This window comes from Corticium candelabrum, chromosome 13 (assembly GCF_963422355.1).
Source record: "Corticium candelabrum chromosome 13, ooCorCand1.1, whole genome shotgun sequence".
Taxonomy (NCBI): Eukaryota; Metazoa; Porifera; class Homoscleromorpha; order Homosclerophorida; family Plakinidae; genus Corticium; species Corticium candelabrum.
In genome coordinates, this window is record NC_085097.1 from 5592037 (window position 1) to 5616405 (window position 24369).

General features: G+C 43.5%; 3 protein-coding genes and 1 long non-coding RNA gene across 5 annotated transcripts; 3 read left to right on the forward strand and 1 right to left on the reverse strand.

Moving 5' to 3' along the window:
* Window positions 1-7: 7 nt before the first annotated feature.
* Window positions 8-4741, forward strand: LOC134189014 (uncharacterized). 2 transcript variants are annotated; one of them, XM_062657242.1, is made up of 11 exons: window positions 8-137; window positions 205-330; window positions 392-520; window positions 574-672; window positions 728-771; window positions 1083-1119; window positions 1175-2302; window positions 2368-2444; window positions 3716-3866; window positions 3924-4100; window positions 4236-4741. In XM_062657242.1, the coding sequence occupies exons 1-11, from the start codon at window positions 29-31 to the stop codon at window positions 4583-4585; spliced, it is 2427 nt and encodes an 808-aa protein (XP_062513226.1). In that variant the 5' UTR covers window positions 8-28; the 3' UTR covers window positions 4586-4741. The 2 variants fall into 2 exon arrangements, with proteins under 2 accessions (XP_062513226.1, XP_062513227.1); XM_062657243.1 differs by having other exon boundaries at window positions 1178-2302; window positions 4236-4740.
* Window positions 4742-5912: 1171 nt separating this feature from the next.
* LOC134189272 (RING finger protein 141-like) lies at window positions 5913-14231 on the reverse strand. The gene is made up of 4 exons (XM_062657510.1): window positions 14109-14231; window positions 13956-14041; window positions 6171-6263; window positions 5913-6110 (listed from the first exon to the last, which is right to left on the reverse strand). Exons 1-4 carry the CDS (start codon window positions 14220-14222, stop codon window positions 5924-5926), a joined length of 480 nt encoding a protein of 159 aa, XP_062513494.1. The 5' UTR covers window positions 14223-14231; the 3' UTR covers window positions 5913-5923.
* Window positions 14232-15373: 1142 nt separating this feature from the next.
* LOC134189310 (uncharacterized) lies at window positions 15374-16159 on the forward strand. The gene is made up of 3 exons (XR_009971480.1): window positions 15374-15449; window positions 15836-15875; window positions 16034-16159. It is a non-coding gene; the product is annotated as an uncharacterized LOC134189310 (long non-coding RNA).
* A 120-nt stretch (window positions 16160-16279) lies between these two features.
* Window positions 16280-24309, forward strand: LOC134188574 (uncharacterized). Its single transcript, XM_062656741.1, has 14 exons — window positions 16280-16361; window positions 17242-17367; window positions 19163-19288; window positions 19410-19535; window positions 19678-19838; window positions 19907-20186; window positions 20240-20338; window positions 20394-20437; window positions 20750-20786; window positions 20846-21973; window positions 22037-22113; window positions 23271-23421; window positions 23479-23655; window positions 23788-24309. The coding sequence occupies exons 1-14, from the start codon at window positions 16280-16282 to the stop codon at window positions 24129-24131; spliced, it is 2958 nt and encodes a 985-aa protein (XP_062512725.1). The 3' UTR covers window positions 24132-24309.
* Window positions 24310-24369: the final 60 nt, after the last annotated feature.

Below are 24369 nucleotides of genomic sequence, written 5' to 3' on the forward strand. Positions count from 1 at the left end.
GTTGTTCTCAGCTGTTGGTCAACTGGGAATGTATTTACTGAGAGTAGGAAACTTGGATGAGAGCGAACAATACTTGAGAGAATGTCTGGACATATACAGACATTCACTCCAAGAGAAACATCCTCATACAGCATTTCGTATGTCTAAATGTTCTATAATGTCAAATCAGCATGTGTGTGTATCAATGTGTCTTGATTTGTACAGCATTGAAATATTTGGGAAAATGTCTGATGAAACAAGGGAACAACAAAGAAGCAGAAAAACTTCTTTCTGAAGCTGTCGGCATTCAAGCAGTTGGTCTCCATCAACATCATCCTGACAAAATTGACAGTCAGAATTTCCTCATTTCTCTTTATCTGCATCTCACAGTTGCTGTTTTCTGTTTCTTCAGCATTGATTTTATGGTCAGAATGTTTGCTAAATATTGCTGACTACACACGTGCCCAGCCTGCTCTATTCGATGCTCTTCAAATCATCAATAGTAACCAGCAGCCGAGCAACAGCAGGCAGAGATCTGAAGGTCTGATATTTGAGTGGAAGGTTAATGTTGTGATTATTGAGTTTGTTGTGCAGTAATGCGTCTACTAAGGAGACTGAGCCCATTCCAACGGCCACAATCTGGAGAGACAATTATTGGTGAAGGGAAAGCAGAAGAAGTGGAACAGACAGATGGTGAGGACAATCATTGGCTTTGTAAAGATTGTATTGAACTACTTGTATGTGTTAGAGAGAAGAAATAGACTTGAGAGAAAGTCATGGATTGAGGATCAGGTAGAGTATGATAGTAGACTTACAACAGTCATCATCTGTTTGCTTGTGTGTTTGTTTGATTGTTGCTTGTGTCGAGCAGTCAGTCTGTTTGTTGCTTTACTTACACTAATTAGTTTGTTTCTCTTTTCTCGCTTTTGAATGTGTGTTGTGGTTTTTGTTTTCTGTTATTTAATCAGTTGGTTGGGATATATTTGTCTACGTTTACTTTTGTCTTATTTATCAACTTAGTAAATGATTTGAGTTTTGATAATTTTTGTCACTTGATTGAGTGTAATTTCTGTATTCTATTCTGATCTCTGTCTTCTGTGTAGGGTGACGATCATCCTGATCAATCTCCACCCACAATGGGTATGACATGCTGCATACAATCCATTAAGCAACTCATCCCATGTTGTTTGTTTACTAGAAAATCTTGACATTTGTGATCTGTGCCACCCATTGTGGGTGGGTGGTACATTGGAAGTGTTGCACGTTGGTAGCAGTGATGGCTTGTCATTCCATGAGACGATCGGCAGTGAGGGAGGAGAGCTGAGTGCTGGCAGTGTGAGTATTACTGTTCCAGCGGGTGCCGTTCAATCACCAACACAATTCTCCATTCATTCATTCATGCATGATAAGTATATGCCTCCCGTCTCTGCTAGTGGCTACCAAGTGGTCAGTCCAGTTATTTTTCTTGGTCCCCATGACGTGTCATTCAGCAAGCCAATCAAAGTGTGTATCAACACCATAGCTGATGTGACTTCAGCAGGCGGGTCGTTCACTCTGATGAGATGTGAATCAAGACTCAATGAGACAAAGTGGAGATGGCGTGGTGTGGTAGTGTATTCTCCTGATACTCAGGAAGTGCAGTCACACATTCCATTTGATCCCAACAGCTGGTCAGTGGAGGTGACCAGTTTTAGTGGGTGGTTGTGGCTTGTTAGTTTTATTAAGAGCCCAACCATTTTATTCAGAAGGAAGATGGGATGTGTAGTTCTTAGTCAAAGTCTTTCTTCTTGCAAATGGTCATTGTCTGTCCATCTTTTCAATTCATATGAAGAAATTGGTCAGAAAATTATTCGTGACCATCAAGGACATGTATCATTGCCTGCTATCCAGCTCTGTCCAGTGACAGAAATTATAGTTCGTAAACAAGGTCATGTGGTCATGAAGCCTCAACTTGGTCCAGAATGGTCATTGTGTCGAGGTGATGTAGAAGTTCAGCTTCCAACCAGACATCTGTGGAGACAATCATTTGATCACGATCATTGCTTCACATTTGTTGTTGAAGCCATTGACTCTTGTCCTGATAGTTTAGAATTTCCTGTTCGTGTTGAGTACATCAGACAAGGTGAAGTGGACTTCAGTCTCACATTGGAAGCAGTTCACAAACTGTCCAAATCAGCTGATTCATCAAATTCCAGTTTACCTTCTCAGTCTCCTCTTCCAGATGAGGAACAGGAAGCATTGTTCTTCTGTAGTGAAGAGGGTCTATATTCTTCTGGCTCCACATCTTCATCAACAGCAGCAAGGGATAGAACTTCATCACAAAGTTTGTTATTTACATTTGGATTAGTTAATTTTATTACATCATAGTGTGTGTATAATGACATGTAGGATCCATAATTCAGCAGCCTGCTGATGTACACACTGTCAGTCAATGTGATGTCAGTCCCATCTATAGCAAAGTTCAAGTAAGAATGTTTTGTTGTTGTAGTTAATTAATTAAGACTCAGCATTTGCGTGCACAGAGTTTACGTAGTAACTAGTGTGTGTGTGTGTGTGTGTGTGTGTGTGTGTGTGTGTGTGTGTGTGTGTGTGTGTGTGTGTGTGTGTGTGTGTGTGTGTGTGTAATGTGGTTCGATAGCTAAGTTGGTTAGAGAGTCATCTTATGGAGTGTTTACATCCGGGACCTTGAAGGGTTACAAGTTTAAGTCACAGTGATGGCGAGGTATGGCATAATTTCCTTAAGCAATGAAACTAACACACATTTGCTTTTCTCGACTCAGGAGTATAAATGAGTACCTGGTCATTGACTGGGGTCCTAAGTGGCCATCGGCTGTGACGTGACATCAGCCGTGGGGTCCTGGTGAGACTTTGGGCGCTCACATCACAGTTGGTTTTACAAGTCAGTGCTCCTGCAAGTGCCTGGCCTGGCTCCAGGAGTTTGCTAGCGCAGGCCCAGAGTCCCCTGAGTAGCGCACAGGGCCCAGCGTAACTGCTGGGGCGTGACCTCTGAGAGGCAGCTTCTAATATTAGGATTTATTTAGGTGTTTAGGTTTTATTTAGGTGTGTGTGTGTGTGTGTGTGTGTGTGTGTGTGTGTGTGTGTGTGTGTGTGTGTGTGTGTGCACGTGCACACACATCTGCGTGCGTGGCAAGGATGTAGGCGGGAAGGATATGCAAGACTAATGTTCGCTGGCTTGGCTGTAACATCATGTGGCAGACAGGCACGTGTGGTGGACCCTTGTGTCCAGGTCCAGAGCTATGCCTTAGCCATAGCTATGGATGCTTTGGCCAAGCTCCACATGGATCGTCAGTGCTGGTCCAGAGACTCCATGTAGTGCACGAAGGCCCACCTCTGGAGGCAGGGGAGCTATGTTCTTAATTGTCTCGTCAGGGACGACGCTGACATGAAGGACTTTAACATAATTTTGTCCATTTGTATGTGTGCACTGAGGCTAGCACTAAAGGTGTATGTGGTGAGTACTTTCAGTATGAATTAACTATTGCACCACATACTTAATGGTAAGCCAGTAAAAGGGAAGACTGGGAACACTGTAGGCTGTATGTATTAAGCATATTGCATGGATAAATATCCTGTCAGTTTTATCACTTTAACTGATACCATATGGTACTTGACAAGTGCTCGTATTCTATTTTCCTACTTTGGTACAAGACTTTTATGTTGTCTAATTGTCATCTTCAGAATCTTTATTAACATTTCTGTTGTATCTTTCTGTCAGGAGAAAAGTCCATTGCTAGTTCGTCTTCCTGTTGGAAGTGAAGTTCCTTACACAGGATGTATATTCCGGTACATAGATACTACAGGTCAGACAGTTGAAGAAGTTCCAGGAGAAAGGCTGGATAGTCGTACAATAGAAACTGTTACTCCTGGTAAGTTACATACGTTTGACATGATAGTCATGTGTTTACCTTGATTGTTGTATGTAGCTTGGCCACGTGCTGATCGAGTGGAGATACACATATTTCCTTCAGATGGACAAACTCGTCTCGGATATTTTGTACACGTTTTCATTGACCCATCTGCAGAGATGTTACCTCGTATTGTCAATCATGAAGATGACAGCAGCATAGTACCAGGAGCAGTAAACCAAGAGACAGACAAAGGTGAGAAAAATCTGTAATAAATTGTTTTACCATTCACTTGGTTGTAGCTAGAAAACACTGTCACTTTCACTGTTGTATTATTGTTTCCACTTTCTACTTTGTAACATTGTAGTTTACTCTAATTTTTTACTGTAGTGGAAACAGAGCAACAAAAGAGACTAGAGTCAAGTGCAAAGAGCAAATGCACAGACAAAGAGATGTTGTCCGTCACTTGTAAAGTCTTTGCTTGTTGGCAGGAATTTGTATCCCATCTATCACCGACCTTCTTCACTATGGACAGAATAGATAGAATAAAAGGTAATTACCATAATAATTTATTTTTGCAGACTAAAAAAGCATTGGAAATGTGGACAAAGAAATATGGCGTCAAAGCCACTCGACGCTCAATAATCACAGCAATGTGTGACATCAATGACAGATTGCAGGCAGAACGTATTTTTTGCCGCGACTTGGTGGAGCATGTTTGTCCATATGCATCAAAATGACTGCATTTGTACAAACTTTATTTCTATAACGTTTTATATATTATTCACGTTATCATGAACTCCAATTATCTTGTTTTATATACACACGTTCTGCTACTTGTTCTACCACGTGTCCTTCTCTTCACTTGCCTTGTACATTGTCAGTACAATGAATGTGTTGTACCTACCAATATGTGTGGGTGTGGTAGTCGTTGTCTCAGACCCTAACAGTAACTCATGCTCAAGTACTCGTAGTGTTAAAACCAGATCTATCCCTATGATCTTGACTGCACAAATTGGCTCCTTTCTATCCATCACAAAATGGCAATCAAAGAGCAACGATAATCGGATGCCCAGGCACTGAGGTATACAGTTGATGTCAATGAACTAGTGATGACTACGTCATCTTCCTCTGTGATATCTCATAGATTGAAATTCTAGAATAGCAGAATCGTATGACGTGAGTAATAAATAAGTTTCATTATTTATTTGGTCACGTGCTGTGCAGTAGGTGGAGCGAGTCGTTGATCTAATTGGTCCTACACACACACACACACACACACACACACACACACACACACACACACACACACACACACCAAAAAATGGACAAATGTCAAGCCCTCCACGTCATAGGAGGTCAACCTTAAAGTTAGTTGCAGAGATAGCTCCCCCTGCCTCTAGAGACAGGACCTCCATGCACTACGTGGAGGATTAGGGTCAGCGCTACAATCCACCTGGAGCTTGGCCGGAGTCATCTAGGTGTAGTGGTTCAGCTCTGGGACTGGACACCAAGGTCCACAAGTACATGTCTACTGCAGGATCTTTCTGCCAAGCCAGCAGTCTTGTCCACCCCAGACAAAGACCAGGTATGCTCCTGAGTCGAGAGCAGCAATTGTGTGTAAATTTCTTGCCTAAGGAAACTATGCCATAGCTCGTCATCACTGTGACTTGAACCTGCAATCCTGCAAGGTCCCGGATGTTTTTATTCTCTAAATGCACTCTAACCCATTGAGCTACAGCACCACACACACACACACACACACACACACACACACACACACACACACCACACACACATCACACACACACACCTGCCTGCCTGTCTGTCTGTCTGCCTGTACATGGTCGAATGGAGTGGGCGGCGGTTAGTGCTTTATCTCTTTATGCACTCTCCCCATCACGTGCACAAAGCAGTCTGGGGCACCGAGCTACACAATATCAATACTAAGTATAAATATAATATTGATATTAACTATTCAATAGTTAAATGACCTTTTAATATGTTATCATACACAGTGACACCATTCAAGCATAATACATTGGTAGCTGTACAGCTACATGTCATACGGCCATCCATCAAGGATGTGGAGAAATCGAGTGACGAAAAGCGTCGGTCGAAGTAGACGGCATCGATTGAAACATGGCAGCAATGAGATCACCATAAGTGACCTCGATGTCTGAAGACTTTCTCACCAGGTGATACGTTTCTGTTGAGACTGTAAACGTGCTTCGACACTGAGGGCAGTCGGTGCTAGTCAAACCCCTTCATACAGTCAATGTGTTAGACACATACTTGAATGTCAACTTGAGTGTGTAGTTTTACCATTTTATGATGCATCCGTTACAGTAACGGTGAGTGCACGGCAATACAGTGTTACATTCGTTGTCCCAGCAAATGCAGCAATGGTCATCTAGTCTAGACAAGAAACACATTGCCAGGAATTTGTATTGATAATAATTGGAGAAATGTGTTATGCAACACACGAGTAGCAGCTGCACCGAATAAGAAGCTGGTGTGTGTGTGTGTGTGTGTGTGTGTGCATGTTTGTATGTGTGTGCGTGAAGGCATGTCTGTCTGTCTGTCTGTCTTCGTGTCTGTGTGTCTGCATGTCAATCTGTCTGTCTGTCTGTCTGTCTCTCCAATACACATATTTTCATAAATCAGTACTATTACAAGCTATATGATGATCTAAACTAAGTAAGTAAAACTACACAAACAAAAAGCCTTACGCCTTACACATATAATGATTTAATAATTTGCAACTGTAGTGTTCATTCTATGAATGTATTACTTGTCTGCTATAACTTTAGCAAGGTTTCTCTGCAGTTGAATGGAGATGAGAGATCTCCACTTGCTCTTGAATTGGGCCTTGTTTTTCTTTCCCTCATCATCTCTAGACGACTTGGCCAGCTTGTTCAGATAGTTGGAGGCTTGTATCCCCCAGCGAGCAAAATGTTCAAGAACCAAGGGAACAAAAGATGGTTTGATGTCTCCTGGAAGAAGCTCTTGGTTGTATTTAACCTCTTTTTCTCTCCTCCCTCCTTGAGGCCGCGATACCTGCCGTGCTAGCAGCCAATGCTAGCAAGTCAGTGCACCAGGGATATGCTAGAGAAATGTCTAGTTCTGTGTCGTGGCCAGTTTGTCAGTTTAGCATCACTCGTAATACACTACTGTGTTGTAAACAACATGCCCGCTAGTTGCGATACCGTGTAGACACGAGACAGTGTGGGCTTCAATGGGGCAACGTGCCAGGTTGTGAGGGATATGTGAACAATGGGTTAACCAGAGTGGTCAGCTCACACGCTGAGCTCTGACAAGTGGGGTGACCCAAGAGGTCACTCAGGGTGACGTTGGAGGATCAACGCCCGTTGGAACCACCATGTGCTCAAGCCCAAGAGGTCAGTCAAGCTGACGTTGGAGACTGTTCCACCCGCTTGAGCCCAAGAGGTCAGTGGAGTTGATGTTGGAGGCTGAACACACCATCACAGAACCCATTCCGTTGAATGACGTACGCGAGACAACTGGCTTGCGCCAAAGATGTTAGTCGCTTTGACGTTGCAACCTGAGTGGAGGTACACTCGTAATGTTGGGCCAAGACTGGCCACGGTCGTTTCAACTATGCGAGGCCGCGAAACGTAAAAAGACGGGCTTTGTTGAGTGACGTGGATCGGCCTTTGCGCACAGATACTACAGAAAGCCTAGACTGCTTTCAGGGTATGACCACACAATCGGGTAGTGTCGCTATCTGAAGAAGATCTCTGGAAATCTCGAAGGACTTTGTAGCATGTGAAACGACACATTTCTCGTCCTCCTGTTTTGCCGGATTCTCCGGGTTTTGCGAGGACTTTCGCTGTAATCCAGTTATTTGTGCTTTCTAGAATTCAGTTCGTGGGAGATCCTACCGATGTACGCCTCGCGAACAATCAAGACCCAAAGATGGCGGAGTCAGGTTTGTTTGTTTGTTTTTATTCTTACTCGCAGCGCATTCTACTTAATTACCTCTACCGCTATCAAAGATGCCAATTGTAGTTTCTGCCTTTCGCTTTTTGACTATTGGCCGATGCCGTGTGACCTGCATGCTGTGGCATGACTATCTGTACTGTAGTGATGCTAATGGTGGGCTCTTGATGTGCTTCTTGTATAGCTACTGGCACTGGGGACAGTCATACAAGGGAGACGGATGCAAATATTGAATGGCACACTTCTTGCACATTAAATGGTTGCATTGGAGTTCAACTGGGATGTTGACCACTTTTTTCACACAGGGTGCACTTGAACAAGTCAAACAGGTACAGAACTGACTCAAATTGGATGAAATGAGATAGCTGGATTGCTTGAATAAAGTCTTATGAACATATATGGCTTCTGGTGCTACTGTTTCTATTTGTTGGATTAGGTCAGTCAATTTGATTGCTGACTGACCTGTGGGAACAAGCTGATTCTTTTGGGTGGTCTTCCTCCTTTCTTCTGTTGCTGACAATTGGAGCAGGTGTTGCAGTTTTCTGAGTGTACCATCCACTCTCTGCAGAGAGGTACAAGAATAGAGGCTCATCGCCTCTTTGTAAATCAAGGTATCGCTAGATGGCAGCGGACACAGAAATTGGTAGGATGCACAAAACCCATTCTCTGCTCCAACATCTATCTTGTACAACTGGAGAATCTTGTTTTTGTGGTCTAGACATTTGTACTAACGTCCTCTCGATTGAACCTGGGGCCACATAACCTACAAAGCTCTCGTACGGAAAGGATGTGATGCGCCATATCCATAGGCTAGACTGACAACACTTGTATACTGGTTAACTGTTTCTGTATACGTCTTATGTAGTGTATGGAGTAAGGAAAGGGCACGAGTGAGTGATGAGGTAAAGAACTGCTACACTTGTACAATTCAAAGTTAATTAGGGAACCAGTGTTGGTACACCATTAGCAAGTTTTTGTGGCAAAGTTCATTTTACCATAGTTATGATTTTACTTACATCCCAAGTTGCTAGGCATAATTTCTGTAGGCACGTGACCTAGACCATCTTGTCATATTTTAGTGCTATTTTAGTATAAAATGACCATGTTTCCGTTCTTGTGTCACCATAGCTTATTTGTCCGCGTTTCCTGTCTCTGACGTTGATTAGGTCGTCGCTCGTACAAATCTGCACTCGATCCTTGCAAAGAAGTTCTCCAGGAACCATTTCTTGTGTACACGTGTACGCTAGCCTGTCCTCACGGTCAATTTCTTCATATATCTTGCAGAGGTGAGTGGCAGCATGTGTCTGTGCTTGCAATCGTCGGCTGTATGACGTGTTTCATACTGTTGTTCCCCAGCAGAGAGAGGTTCGTGCATTCTAAAAGCGCCCGTCGACGACGATGTCTCGTGATCTCCGTTCTTCTTGTTTTCTCATCGGTTGGCCGTTGCCCTGCGTTTGGATAAAGTAGCTGCACCTTTTGCATCGAGAAACAAGGTGGAAGCACCCTTGTAGACGAGTTCAGTCTCAGCTTACCACATTTTCAGGCAGCTAGGAGCCAAGTCACGTGTCAAAAGACTCGAATCTGTATCGTTATTACTACGAGGCGTACACAAAAGCCGAACGACGGTGACTGTGGTGTCTCACATGAGTCTTGTTTGCGGTCATTATTATATCTGCAAAACCCGGAGATGTGAGATAAGAGTGAAAACGACCTCTGTAGTTATCATGGAAGTGTGACTCATCTAGAAACGTGCTATGAGACTTACAATCTATAGAGTTATGGTATGAACATCTGCACTTATTGTCTTGCACGTTGTTCGCATATTGTCATTCAGACATAGAAGAAAGAATGGAAAACGTTTCACAGAAAGTGATGGTATGTTGGCGATCGCGCAATTCCACGTGACTAAGTTGCGCAGGCGTAACGGCCGTGTGGCCTGAACAAGACCCCTTCCCCAAATGGCACGCTACCCCAAAGAAAGCCAGGAGACTGTGTGTGTACCAGAGGGCTGGAATACAGCCTGAGACCATCAAATTCAACATATATGAGCATTAACCGTCTCTATCTTGAGTAAACGTGAAAGAAAGAAAAACAGATGTCAGTCAGAGGACCACGATGGAAAGTTGGGAGAAATGTGGGCTTAGCGAGCGCGTTTGCCACAGAAGAGAGGGCCTTGCCATTCAGTTGTATGTATCGTTGGTAGCATGCAGTCTGAAGACCAACGACCGAGAGTTTGATCAGCCAATCTGGCAGGCCAGCGGCGGCTGCAGTTGTTGCTGCTCCGATCCGGAAGCCGTGACCTGCGTAGTGGTCTTCGTCGTACCCCAATTTGTTTAGCAAAGACCGAAGCATAGAGGTAAGACGCAGGAGAGTGAGAAAGGACCCATCTGCGTGTACAAATAGCGGTAGATCCGATGCTCTAGGACGGGCCAGGTAGTTTTTCAACGCCTGTACAGGACAGACTGAATGATGTGTCCGTCTAAGAAATAAGTCGACGCCCAAGCGGAACGGGTTTGTTTTAGCAGCCTCGATGTGCAGCCGATACCCGTTGCCGTCGGTTGTGAGATCAGAGCGTAACAGCGTTCGGTCCTTGTTACAATTGCTGGGGCTCGGAGCCGTAAATTCCGAGCACCGAAAAAGCCAAAGAAGGCCGTGGTAAATGCGGCTTAGTACATCTGACGGTCGTCCGTTGATAGGTCAAGACGTTCTCGCAGCGCCGATTTCATTTGACCCATGATCATGATAGTGATTGGAAGGCGAGGATTTGGAGGTAAGCGAAGTCTGCGGCGTCTGATGCCTCGGAGGACGAGGGAAAGGCGAATGGACGTTGCTAAGGGGTCTGGCATGCATGCGAGTTGATGATGGTGTTTGATGCCAGCCAGATATACCTTCAGCGTCTGGTATTGCACTTCCGTGGCTGCTGACACGACAAACTCGACGAGGGATGACTCTGAGGCTGGGAACGGTGGCCACTTCCTCTGTCTGCAGAACTCCGTATACCGTGACACGCCTGTGTTGTAGGTTCGTCGTGATAAGGCGTCGATGCTTTCGTTTAGAAAGAATGTGGATGCTGGTCCGGGAGACCAATGGTGAGAGCTTCCACAGGCAGTGGAGTTGGCCGTGGTGCTGCCCGAGGTGCCAGTGCATGAAACTTGGGCATCTGTGCGCGAGACAATGCGTCAGCAGTTACGTTAGAAGCCCTCGGAATACGTCTAGTAACGACGGCATAGTTATTGTTTGCCGCCGTAAAAAAACAAGCAACGAACGAGTGCCATAAGATTGCGGTAGCGGGATGAGCCGTGTTGCCATAAGTCGACTACGCTCTGGTTGTCACAGTGGAATAACACCCGCTTGCCAGACCAATGCTTACCCCACGTCAAACAGGCTACGACAACGGCGAACAATTCTTGCCATGCTATAGACTTCCCCAATTCAAGCGACTGGTGCGACTGTCAGTCACCGCGGAACAAAGCTCCACTGTAGTATGCGCCAAAACCGTGTGAACCGGACGCATATGTGTAGAGCTCCATGTCTTCAGCGGCAGAGAGATGGACGTCTGGCATCATTGCAACTCCATTCCAGGACGGGAGAAAGCGATACCACCATTGGAAATCCTTCCTAGTTTTGCTGTAGTCTCGCGTAGCCAGACCCCTTTCCGCCACGTCATCCTTCCGCGCGCAATGGGGTCTGGTGAACAGCCTTTGATGTCGCTGTGTGCCGCGTAGCCAGAAATTGCCTATCTAAAGACCGGATTTGGTTTTTATATGCTTCACTAAAGGCCAGTCTGGTATGTACGCAGTGCAATCCTATCTCATTAGCTTCTCTTGTTTTGTAGAGAACAACTCGAAGACTACAGCTTGAGTCGTTGCTGTTTGTGAAATCTGCATGTCTACAGCGGCAACTAAATGCGGCCACGGGAACGTTGATGTCGGCAGGCTCGACGTCGTACGTGTAGCGTTGTGTGCTTGTGTCACAACGGTGACTGAATGCGAACGCACTGAATGGATGCAAAGGTACTCGATGCTGTTTGCTGTTTGGACGTCTAAAAAGCGACCGCGGACAGTCCAGAGTGAGCAATATCTGGTCCTGGAATTGAAGGGCTTGGAGCTGCATGACGTCATCGAAACAAGATGAATCGTCTTTCTGTGTTTGAATACGACTACAGCTAGAGTCATTGCTGTTTGTGAAATCTGCATGCCTACAGCAACAATTAATAAAAGCGGCCGCGGGAACATTGACGTTGACAGGATTTCATCTTCTAGGCAATCTGTCATGATCGACGTCGTACGTAGGGTCGTGCGCTTGTGTCACAACGGAGACTGAATACGAACGTACTCGATGTAAAGCAATGCACGAAACACGTGAGATGATTACCCAAACACAGAAAGACGACTCATCTTGTTTCGATGCATGACGTCATGCAGCTCCAAGCCCTTCAATTCCAGGACCAGATATCGCTCGCTCTGAACTGTCCGCGGTTACTTTAGACGTCAAAACAGCAAACAGCATCGAGTACATGCATTCGCATCCATTCAGTGCGTTCGCATCCAGTCGCTGTTGTGAAACAAGCGCACAACGCTAGACATACGACGTCGAGTCTGCCAACGTCAACGTTCCCGCAGCCGCATTTAATTGTTGCTGTAAACATGCAGATTTCACAAACAGCAACGACTCTAGCTGTAGTCTTCGAGTTGTTCTCAACGAAACAAGAGAAGCTAATGAGATAGGATTGCACTGCTTGCATACCAGTCTGGTCTTTAGTGAAGCGTTTAAGAAACCAAATCTGGTCTTTAGATAGGCGATTTCTGGCTACGCGGCACACAGCCACATCAAAGACTGTTCACCAGACCCCATTTCGCGCGGAAGGATGACGCGGCGGAAAGGGGTCTGGCTACGCGAGACTAGTATTCACCTGCTAGCATCTTCCTCGTTGTCCTCCTAGATAGCATCCAGGATGCCGGTTGATCGCTAGATCCGGCTGCCGTCCATGCGTGGCCGAGAGATGTGCGAGGGCTGGAACGACGTGATTTTGATCTTGTGCGGGAACGGCGACTGGGCAATCTGGACCGTCGTTTGTGTGGTGATCGAGACCTTGATGATGAGCGAGAGCTTCGGCTGCTGTCGTTGTTCCGGTTCCCACGAGTGCAACTCCGCGTCCGGGTACGGCCCTCCCGTGTAGTGTGGCGGCAAGAGCCTGACCTGGATCTCGAACGATTGAGCGTGGGACAAATAGCTTCAGACATGGCAGCTACCGATGCTTGTACTGCTGACTGGATCACAGTCTCTATTGATGTGCTGTCGATTTGCCTGTCCATGGTAGGCGTTTTCGTCATTACCACTGGATAAAGCTGCTGCCGGCTCTGTAGTTGTTGTAGTCGCTCCGTCCGTAGGAAAGAGAGCAGCGGACAGTCGCTTGATCCGTTCCAGTCTGGAGCCTGTGGAGACAAGGTGATATTGCTCTAGGAGCAAGCGAATTGACACGTCTGAAAGCAAAGCAATTTCTTCCGGAGACTGAGGAAGCGTGAGGAACGATGCTCGTCGGGTTGAACGACCAGTGCGCTTAATCATATCAAGGAAGCTACCAGTTAGACAATGCTAACCGAACAATGCAACGTTCTCACAGTCATTGCACTAATACATAGTTCAACTGCTAGCTATTATTAACATTACAAAGGTTTGGCTAGCTTCTGTAAAATCTTCTAATCCTAATGTTAACCTACGTTTACTATGTAAACTAACCAATGTCTGTTTGTCAGTGTGTCTGTGACAGTCCGTTTGTGTGTCTGTGTGTCTGTCTGTTTGTCAGTATGTCTGTCTGTCTTTTTGTCTGTCTGTCTATATCTGTGTGTCTATCTATCTGTCTGTTTGTCAGTGTGTCTGTCTGCCTTTGTGTCTGTCTGCCTTTATCTGTGTGTCTTTCTGTCTGTCTGTTTGTCAGTGTGTCTGTCAGTGTGTCTGTCTGTCTGTCAAATCTTTTATTTCTTATATCAAACTATGACACATGTCTGCAAAGAATTTCAGTGATACAGCTAGAATAATGTTCATTAAAAAGCTAACATTACAGCAAACTAAAACGTTACATGTACATATACATACATGCATATGCATGTGCATAATAAAAATATTAAATAATTACAACAGACTTACAGAGATCCCGTCCTGATTACAGCAGCAACAGAAGGGACAGTTGCAGCGTCTGCCAATACATTAGATTCCGATTCTTCAGTAACTTCCTAATTTATCCCAATAACAATTGATATCAATAACTAAACCAAGTCTCATCAACTGTTTTAGTCTTACTGCATTCGCAGTTTTGACCATCATCCAGCCTCTCCTTACATCAGATCTACCGTTACAAAGCTCGATTGAGAAACTGCTTGAAGTTGAACTGCCGAGGAATCTGTAAAGAATCATTAGCAGATACAACCTACACATAAAAAATTTAACAATAAATTAATAATTAATTAAGCCCTCCACGTCTTCCAACGTCGACCTAGAGGTCAGTTGCAGAGATAGCTCCCCTGCCTCTAGAGACAGGGCCTCCATGCGCTGCGCGGAGTCTTGGGGACAGCGCTACAATCCACCTGGAGCTTGGCCAGAGTCATCCAGGGACACTGACAATGGCGCAGCTCTAGGACTGGACACCAAGGCCCACAGGTAGCTGCTGCATGATGTTACTGCCAAGCCAGCGGTCATGTCCACCCCAGTCAATGACCAGGTACTCATTTATACTCCTCAGTTGAGAGAAGCAAGTGTGGGTGAGTTTCTTGCTCAAGGAAACTGTGACAGTGTCGCCTCCATTCCAAATGAAACAAAAGGAACGAATTCCAGTATGACGTCACAGTTTAGGGAAGAAAACGACGTTTGTGTTGTATCGGTTGCTGTTGGCAACAGTTTGGTCCAAAACATAGACGTGATTGATATCGATGGGTCGGTTGTGGGACAAGTGAATGCACCAAGATTTCACAGTCCGTCTCAATCGATGAAAGTGTTGGGTGTATGTTTGGCGACCGCAGGATGTGTTTTGATATTAATTTTGTTGCTCAAAGTTGTGAGAGTTTGATGCAGGAAGAGAGAAAGAGTGAAGTTGGACGAGATGCGTTCTGCTTGTGAGAACACGTTCTTGTTGCAGCCATCTCGTGGATATGAGGAGAAAAGTAGAGGAACAAACAACACGCCTACAGTAGCCACATCAGTGTGAGAACATCACAACTGATCAACACGTGTACAGCACATGTACAGTAATACACATGTACATGTACATTGATAAATTAATTTTAATGTGCGATTAGTATATGACATACCATTAACCAGGATGCAACTTAATTAGTGTTGTATTGGTAATATAAATGAGTACTTGTTTGGGTCACGTGACAAATAAATGTTATGCTTCAACAAAAATAAAAAATATTTTTTGAAATTAATTCTTTTGTAAGACTAGAATCCAATACGCAATGAAACTAAATGCATATCGTCGAGGTGTGTGGCAGTCAAAGTGGAGCGAATGGGCGTCGGCAAAGTATATCTTTATCACATCCGGGTATGCAGATGTGTTCATTCTGCTCACCCACGTGACTCGTCATCTCTTCCCGCTTGTCGCACTGTCTTCTGCTCGATCCGTGAAAGGTATTTCCGTTACAGGTATGTCTACGTCATTACAAGAGAGTTAGTAGTAAGAAAGAGGCAGAATGAGGGACGAATAGATGAAATTGCGCCTTTTTGGTCTAGGCGACGCCTTCGTTGCTACTCAATCTCACGTTTGTTTGAATGTTGAGACGTCTCGACGGTTGCTTTTGATTGAAATCAGTTCTAGCGTTTGTGTTGCGTTCGATTCGTGTTCTGTTCTCGCAGCGGGCAGCGACCTGGAGTATGATACGGGAATTTTTGTAAGCATTGCGCTAGTTGATGTCTCGTAGCCCGTGAAATGTTTTAGCTAATTACGAGTTTTAATTAATTAATGTGAGATTATTGGTAGAAGGATAGCATTGTTTGTCTATAGACTTTGTCAACTCTATGTTTTCATCTAGACTTTTTGTTAACAGATGGATATCAAGAAAGAGATCAGAGGTAAGCATTGCAATATGGGAAATGATCATGTTTTAGTTAATGTTGAGAAATGGGCTGTTTGTGTGAGGATTGGGTGGGTGGGTGCGTGCATGTTTGTTGTGTTGCATGTTGTTAAGAAACAGATAGTGTTTGAGTGTAACAATGATTGTATTTTATAGATTTTAGTGAAAAAGGAAGGAAGCTAGTAAATGAAGGACATTATCTTGAAGCAATTAGAATGTATGAAGAAGCTAGACAGATAGCAGAACAACACTTAGAAGTAACAGATGGACTGAGACTGGGAGGTGAGGAATGTTGTTTTGATTGAAAATATTGCAGAAATTCTAAAGTCAGGGTTTGTGGTTCTGTTCTGCTGTTCAGTTCTTGATAATCTGGGGGAGACATACATTCTTAATGGAGAATACATGAAAGCACAAGCAATTCTAGAAAATGTTTTATCAGTTAGGAGGAAACATCCTGAGACACATAATCTCTCACTAGCTGACAGTGAGTTGTATTGTAATGTTTGTTTTATGTTTATGATTTTAGACTAAAATCCAGTTAATAGTGAATTGGACTGCATGATACATACAGCCTAGTCTACATCACTCAAAGTGATTAGATGATGCAGTGAAGTTTAGATGAACGTTTATCATGTATGATAACTAGATAATGATGGCAAGGATCATACGTGGAAATGCCATTATGGTAAACCATTCCAATAGCCTGTACGTAGTTAGCTTTTCAGTCTGACTGTTTGACTGTCTGCTTTACTCGTGTGTGTGTGTGTGTGTGTGTGTGTGTGTGTGTGTGTGTGTGTGTGTGTGTGTGTGTGTGTGTGTGTCAAAAGCATGTGATATGGGCATGACCAGTAACTCTGCAGACTAATGTGGCCTCAATTTGAGGGCGGCCTCTATTTTAAACAATTTTCTTTAGCTGCAGCTTCTAAACAAGGGCGGCCACTATGAGATGATTGCATATTTAGTCAGTTGCATTTATTTGCACAGTAACTAGTTGAGCAGCCGGTTGTTCATGTGGGTAGATTATTACATAGAAAATAGTAGTGTAAGTATGTGTGGATATTGAGCAAAGGCTTCCTATATATGCAATGTTTACATGATGTTTGCAATTCACACCAAACGTAGACCTATGGTCCATTTTCTCTCGGTAAGAACACGTCAACAAACTCTCGGTTAGGTACTTGCTGCGTTTGGTGTCACCAACATGACAAATGAATGTGGGGTGAACGTCTTGAAAGGGGAAGTCGAGTGTCAGTGAAAGTCACTGTCTAGTATGTGTTGGTGTATGTCACATATGATGGATTGTGTACTTGTATGTATATGGTATATTTACTGTGTGACTGACTTTTGTTTGTTTGTACTTACAGCCTTGTTTTCTCTGGGGCAATGTTACTTATTTCAATCCAAGTATGTCGATGCCACATCATTACTGGAGGAGTGCTTGTTAATACAACAGAAACACCTTCCAGCTAATGATGTGAAGGTGGCCAAGAGTAAGTGTTGTATGTGAGTAATTGTTGTTTTTGAAAGATTTTCAACTTATTTGACAAGAGGATATGATGTTTGTCTTACCACCAGTCTGTCTGTCTTTCTCTTGTCTGTCTCCCTGCTTGTTTATGTGTGAGAGTTTGTGTATTATTGCATGAACTAGCCCTCACCCACCCTATGGGCAGTAGGAATTGCGCTAGCACATACAGATAGTACCTAGCTAAGTGAAGAAAACGTAAAAATTAACTTTCACCAGTCGTCCATTATTTGACATGTGGAGTAGCCTCCATCTCACAATCTCACTGTAGGGCGAGTCCATGGACGTGTTACTAGAGACAAAATCTACACTCATGCGCACATGCACACACACACACACACACACACACACACACACACACACACACACGCCCGCGCGCGTATTCACTCGAGTCAGAGTTCTGTTTTATAGCATCCCACTACCTAGACTACACGTCATGCAGCGAAGAAGACACTCCACACCAACTGCAGTGGGTGCATGGCTGATGAAGAATATCTAGCGTACAGGCTGGCAAGCACACGTCACATTCCCTACCTCACCCTATGGGCGTTAGCAATCTAGCTTTGTACACCACTTCCGCGAAGAAGATGCACCTTCTGTCATACACACACACGCAGAATCAGCCCGGTGAGCCGACTGCAGCGTGCGCATCTTTCACTCTACGAGTTGTGTAGTAGTGGCTGGAGGACCACGTCACATCTGCATTCTCGGTTAATTAATTGAGCAAACAAACTTCGGCACATCTCATTTCAGTCCGACAAAGTCTCGTTTCTGGCCGTCGGAGGCAGTCCGGGCAAATTTCGACTCAACCGTTTGTCTCCAATGGCCAAAAACTTGACCGGGCCGCCACATTTCGCGACAATCCGAGTAAGGCGTCGTGTCGATCATCGTGTTACAGACAACATTCATCCAGACAGACAGACAGAAGCGTGGGTTGGCGTATTATAGTATAGGATTTACTTGAGTGTGTATTGTATGTTGATCTCTTCAATTTTTAGTTTTGCTATCTGTCTTTGTTGACCATGATTTCTCTCTATTTTCTATCTGTCTGGTCTGTGTCAGTGTGTCAGACATTCAATCACGTAAACTAAAAGCCAAAATTCTGTTTAAATACTGACATAATGTGTAAGAAACAGACAAAGGGACGTTTAATGCATTAGAGGCCGTGGCTTGTGTATTACTTGTTACATCGTTTGCATTTACCAGCTGGTAGAGTGATTGAATGTCTTTCTGTTTATCGGTCTGTCTGTTTGTTTGTCCATGTATCTGTCTCTTTATCTGTCTTTCTATCTGTTTGTTGTCTGTCTGCTTGTTTGTCTGCATGTCTGTGTTTAATTGTCACTACAAAATCGTTAGATCTTGAAATGTAGTTGTTACTGTGAGTTGTAATCGTCAATAAACTGATGGAAATAGAAATAGTGGCTTTCTTGCTTAAAAGTGCTAGACATGACACACAAGGTGTTCAAGTTGTCAAACACGTTTATTAAGCACACGTACTGTTGACTGCTGGTGTTATTGCGCATGCTTACACTGTGCACATTTCTACAGCTACACAACAATGTCAGTGTGCAGGGTATGTGCTGTAGAAAGGTCTCGTTTAATCAGTTATGATGGACAGACTGGAAGAGTTGTTGCATGTTGTGTGAGAAAGAACTCATCTCTCACTACTGCATTGAAATATATTAGACATTGATTGTTGTCTTGCAACTCAATTACCAAGAAAAGTTGTTGTGTCTTAATTCTCACCTTTATTCTTATTTTAGCTATGGGGATGCTTGGTGAATGTTTTATGGAACAAAAGAAACTGCCTGAAGCAGAAAGATTATTGAGACAGTCACTTGAGATCATGAAATCTGCTCACACAGAAGATCATCGTGATCTTGCACTTGGTATGTGTTCATTCTCTGATACAATTGTAAGACGTCTCACTCTTCTTACTAAAACAACTCTACTCACCTCACGTTGATTCAATGTGTTGTATATAATATCATCATTGTTTATCTTCTTTAGTTCAATTCGCACTTTCTCAGTTTCTGTACCAACAAGGTAAAGTAAGTGAATCAATCAAGCTGATGGCCGACTGTGTCAGGATGTTTAAATCAACTCTCCATCATGAGCATCCTCATGTGGCTAATGGTTAGTTTCTTGTCTTTCTTTTGACATCAACTTTATGTGAATTGTGAGCTTGACATGCTGATTATCATTTGCACATGTTGATACTGCAGTATAAATCAGTCATAATTGTCATGTGTTGATTACGAGTTGTTGTTGTTCTCAGCTGTTGGTCAACTGGGAGAGTATTTACTGGAAGTAGGAAAGTTGGATGAGAGCGAACAATACTTGAGAGAATGTCTGGACATATACAGACATTCACTCCATGAGAAACATCCTAATACAGCACTTTGTATGTCTAAATGTTTTATAATGTCAAATCAGCATGTGTGTGTATCAATGTGTTTTGATTTGTACAGCATTGAAATGTTTGGGGAAATGTCTTATGAAAAAAGGGAACAACAAAGAAGCAGAGAAACTTCTCTCTGAAGCTGTCGACATTGAAGCAGTTGGTCTCCATCAACATCATCCTGCCAAAATTGACAGTCAGAATTTCCTCATTTCTCTTTACCTGCATCTCTCACAGTTGCTGTTTTCTGTTTTCAGCATTGATTTTTTGGTCAGAATGTTTGCTAAATATTGCTGACTACAAACGTGCCCAGCCTGCTCTTTTTGCTGCTCTTCGAATCATCAATAGTAACCAGCAGCCCAGAAACAGCAGGCAGAGATCTGAAGGTCTGATATTTGAGTGGAAGGTTAATGTTGTGATTATTGAGTTTGTTGTGCAGTAATGCGTCTACTAAGGAGACTCAGCCCATTCCAACAGCCACAATCTGGAGAGACAATTATTGGTGAAGGGAAAGCAGAAGAAGTGGAACAGACAGATGGTGAGGACAATCATTGGCTTTGTAAAGATTGTGTTGAACTACTTGTATGTGTTAGAGAGAGGAAATAGACTTGAGAGAAAGTCATCGATGGAGGATCAGGTAGAGAATGATAGTAGACTTACAACAGTCATCATCTGTTTGCTTGTGTGTTTGTTTGATTGTTGCTTGTGTCGAGCAGTCAGTCTGTTTGTTGCTTTACTTACACTGATTTGTTTGTTTCTCTTTTCTCGCTTTTGAATGTGTGTTGTGGTTTTTGTTTTTCTGTTATTTAATCAGTTGGTTGGGATATATTTGTCTACGTTTACTTTTGTCTTATTTATCAACTTAGTAAATGATTTGAGTTTTGATAATTTTTGTCACTTGATTGAGTGTAATTTCTCTATTCTACTCTGATCTCTCTCTTCTGTGTAGGGTGACGATCATCCCGATCAATCTCCACCCACAATGGGTATGACATGCTGCATACAATCCATTAAGCAACTCATCCCATGTTGTTTGTTTTACTAGAAAATCTTGACATTTCTGATGTCTGCCACCCATTGTGGGTGGGTGGTACATTGGAAGTGTTGCACGTTGGTAGCAGTGATGGCTTGTCATTCCATGAGACGATCGGCAGTGAGGGAGGAGAGCTGAGTGCTGGCAGTGTGAGCATTACTGTTCCAGCGGGTGCCGTTCAATCACCAACACAATTCTCCATTCATTCATTCATGCATGATAAGTATATGCCTCCCGTCTCTGCTAGTGGCTACCAAGTGGTCAGTCCAGTTATTTTTCTTGGTCCTCATGACGTCTCATTCGGCAAGCCAATCAAAGTGTGTATCAACACCATAGCTGATGTGACTTCAGTAGGCGAGGGGTCATTCACTCTGATGAGATGTGAATCAAGACTGGATGAGACGAAGTGGAGATGGCATGGTGTGGTAGTGTATTCTCCTGATACTCAGGAAGTGCAGTCACACATTCCATTTGATCCCAACAGCTGGTCAGTGGAGGTGACCAGTTTTAGTGGGTGGGTGTGGCTTGTTAGTTTTATTAAGAGCCCAACCATTTTATTCAGAAGGAAGATGGGATGTGTAGTTCTTGGTCGAAGTCTTTCTTCTTGCAAATGGTCATTGTCTGTGCATCTTTTCAATTCATATGAAGAAATTGGTCAGAAAATTATTCGTGACCATCAAGGACATGTATCATTGCCTGCTATCCAGCTCTGTCCAGTGACAGAAATTATAGTTCGTAAACAAGGTCATGTGGTCATGAAGCCTCAACTTGGTCCAGAATGGTTATTGTGTCGAGGTGATGTAGAAGTTCAGCTTCCAACCAGACATCTGTGGAGACAATCATTTGATCACGATCATTGCTTCACATTTGAGGTTGAAATAAATGGCCCTTGTCCTGATAGTTTAGTTGTTCCTGTTCGTGTTGAGTACATCAGACAAGGTGAAGTTGACTTCAGTCTCACATTGGAAGCAGTTCACAAACTATCCAAATCAGCTGATTCATCAAATTCCAGTTTACCTTCTCAGTCTCCTCTTCCGGATGACGAACAGGAAGCATTCTACTTCTGTACTGAAGAGGGTCTACATTCTTCTGGCTCCTCATCTTCATCAACAGCAGCAAGGGATAGAACTTCATCACAAAGTTTGTTATTTACATTTGGATCAGTTAATTTTATTACATCATAGTGTGTATAATGACATGTAGAATCCATAATTCAGCAGCCTGCTGATGTACACACTGTCAGTCAATTTGATGTCAGTCCCATCTATAGCAAAGTTCAAGTAAGAATGTTTTGTTACTTGTAGTTAAGGCTCAGTGTTTGCATGCACAGAGAGTTTACTAAGTGTGTGTGTGTGTGTGTGTGTGTGTGTGTGTGTGTGTGTGTGTGCGTGCGTGCGTGCATGCGTGTGTGTGTGTGTGTGTGGTCCGATAGCTCAGTTGGTTAGAGAGCCATCTTATGGAGTGTTTACATCCGGAACCTTGAAGGGTTGCAAGTTTAAGTCACAGTGATGGTGAGCTATGGCATACTTTCCTTAAGCAAGAAACTAACACACATTTGCTTTTCTCGACTCAGGAGTATAAACGAGTACCCGGTCATTAACTGGGGTCCTAAGCGGCTATTGGCGGTGACGTGACATCAGCCGCTGGGGTCGTGGTGAGACTTCGGGTGCTCACATCACAGTTGGTTTACAAGTCAGTACTTCTGCGAGTGCCTGGCCTGGCTCCAGGAGTTTGCTAGCGCATGCCCAGAGTTCCCTGAGTAGCGCACAGGGCCCAGCGTAACTGCTGGGGCGTCACCTCTGAGAGGCAGCTTCTAACATTTAGGTTTTATTTAGGTGTGTGTGTGTCAAGGATGTAGGCAGGAAGGATATGCGAGACTAACGTTCGCTGTCTTGGCAGTAACATCATGCGGCAGACAGGCACGTGTGGTGGACCCTTGTGTCCAGTTCCAGAGCTATGCCTTAGCCATAGCTATGGATGCTTTGGCCAAGCTCCACATGGATCATCAGTGCTGGTCCAGAGACTCCATGTAGTGCACGAAGGCCCCACCTCTGGAGGCAGGGGAGCTATGTTCTTAATTGTCTCATCAGGGACGACGCTGACATGAAGGACTTTAACATAATTTTGTCCATTTGTACGTGTGCACTGAGGCTAGCACTAAAGGTGCATGTGGTGAGTACTTTCAGTATGAATTAACTATTGCACCACATACTTAATGGTAAGCCAGTAAAAAGGGAAGACTGGGAACACTGTAGGCTGTATGTATTAAGCATATTGCATGGATAAATATCCTGTCAGTTTTATCACTTTAACCGATACCATATGGTACTTGACAAGTGCTCATATTCTATTTTCCTACTTTGGTACAAGACTTTTATGTTGTCTAATTGTCATCTTCAGAATCTTTATGAACATTTCTGTTGTATCTTTCTGTCAGGAGAAAAGTTCATTGCAAGTTCGTCTTCCTGTTGGAAGTGAAGTTCCTTACGCAGGATGTACTTTGCGGTACATAGATACTACAGGTCAGACAGTTGAAGAAGTTCCAGGAGAAAGGCTGGATAGTCGTACAATAGAAACTGTTACTCCTGGTAAGTTACATACGTTTGACATGATCGTCATGTGTTTACCTTGATTGTTGTATGTAGCTTGGCCACGTGCTGATCGAGTGGAGATACACATATTTTCTTCAGATGGACAAACTCGTCTCGGATGTTTTGTACATGTTTTCATTGACCTGTCTGCAGAGATGTTACCTCGTATTGTCAATCATGAAGATGACAGCAGCATACTACCACGAGCAGTAAACCAAGAGACAGACAAAGGTGAGAAAATCTGTAATAAATTGTTTTACCATTTACTTGGTTGTAGCTAGAAAACACGGTCACTTTTACTGTTGTATTATTGTTTCCCCTTTCTACTTTGTAACATTGTGGTTTACTCTAATTTTACTGTAGTGGAAACAGAGCAACAAAAGAGACTAGAGTCAAGTGCAAAGAGCAAATGCACAGACAAAGAGATGTTGTATGTGACTGGTAAATTCACTGCTTGTTGGCAGGAATTTGTATCCCATCTATCACCGACCTTCTTCACTATGGACAGAATAGATATAATAAAAGGTAATTACCATAATAATTTATTTGCACAGACTAAAAAGGCATTGGACATGTGGACGAAGAAATATGGCGTCAAAGCCACTCGACGCTCAATAATCACAGCAATGTGTCATATCAATCGCCGATTGCAGGCAGAACGTATTTTTGGCTGCGACTTGGTGGAGCATGTTTGTCCATCAAAATGACTGCATTTATACAAACTTTATTTCTATAACGTTTTATATATTATTCACGTTATCATGAACTCCAATTATCTTATTTTATATACACACGTTCTGCTACTTGTTCTACCACGTGTCCTTCTCGTCACTTGCCTTGTACATTGTCAGTACAATGAATGTGTTGTATGTACCAAACTATGTGTGGGTGTGGTAGTCATTGTCTCGGACCCTAACAGTAACTCATGCTCAAGTACTCGTAGTG

Excerpts from the sequence above, each read along its gene's own strand:
- LOC134188574 (XM_062656741.1), top strand. The coding sequence starts at position 16,280 with ATGAAAGCACAAGCAATTCTAGAAAATGTTTTATCAGTTAGGAGGAAA. Across the intron at positions 20,339-20,393 it reads AGAAGTGGAACAGACAGATG|AGAGAGGAAATAGACTTGAG; the intron begins GTGAGGACAATC and ends TGTATGTGTTAG. Across the intron at positions 23,656-23,787 it reads AAACCAAGAGACAGACAAAG|TGGAAACAGAGCAACAAAAG; the intron begins GTGAGAAAATCT and ends ATTTTACTGTAG.
- LOC134189014 (XM_062657242.1), top strand. The coding sequence starts at position 29 with ATGTATTTACTGAGAGTAGGAAACTTGGATGAGAGCGAACAATACTTG. Across the intron at positions 673-727 it reads AGAAGTGGAACAGACAGATG|AGAGAAGAAATAGACTTGAG; the intron begins GTGAGGACAATC and ends TGTATGTGTTAG. Across the intron at positions 3,867-3,923 it reads AATAGAAACTGTTACTCCTG|CTTGGCCACGTGCTGATCGA; the intron begins GTAAGTTACATA and ends TGTTGTATGTAG.
- LOC134189272 (XM_062657510.1), bottom strand. The coding sequence starts at position 14,222 with ATGATTCTTTACAGATTCCTCGGCAGTTCAACTTCAAGCAGTTTCTCA. Across the intron at positions 14,042-14,108 it reads TGGTCAAAACTGCGAATGCA|GAAGTTACTGAAGAATCGGA; the intron begins GTAAGACTAAAA and ends GGGATAAATTAG. Across the intron at positions 6,111-6,170 it reads AACGGATGCATCATAAAATG|GGGTTTGACTAGCACCGACT; the intron begins GTAAAACTACAC and ends GACTGTATGAAG.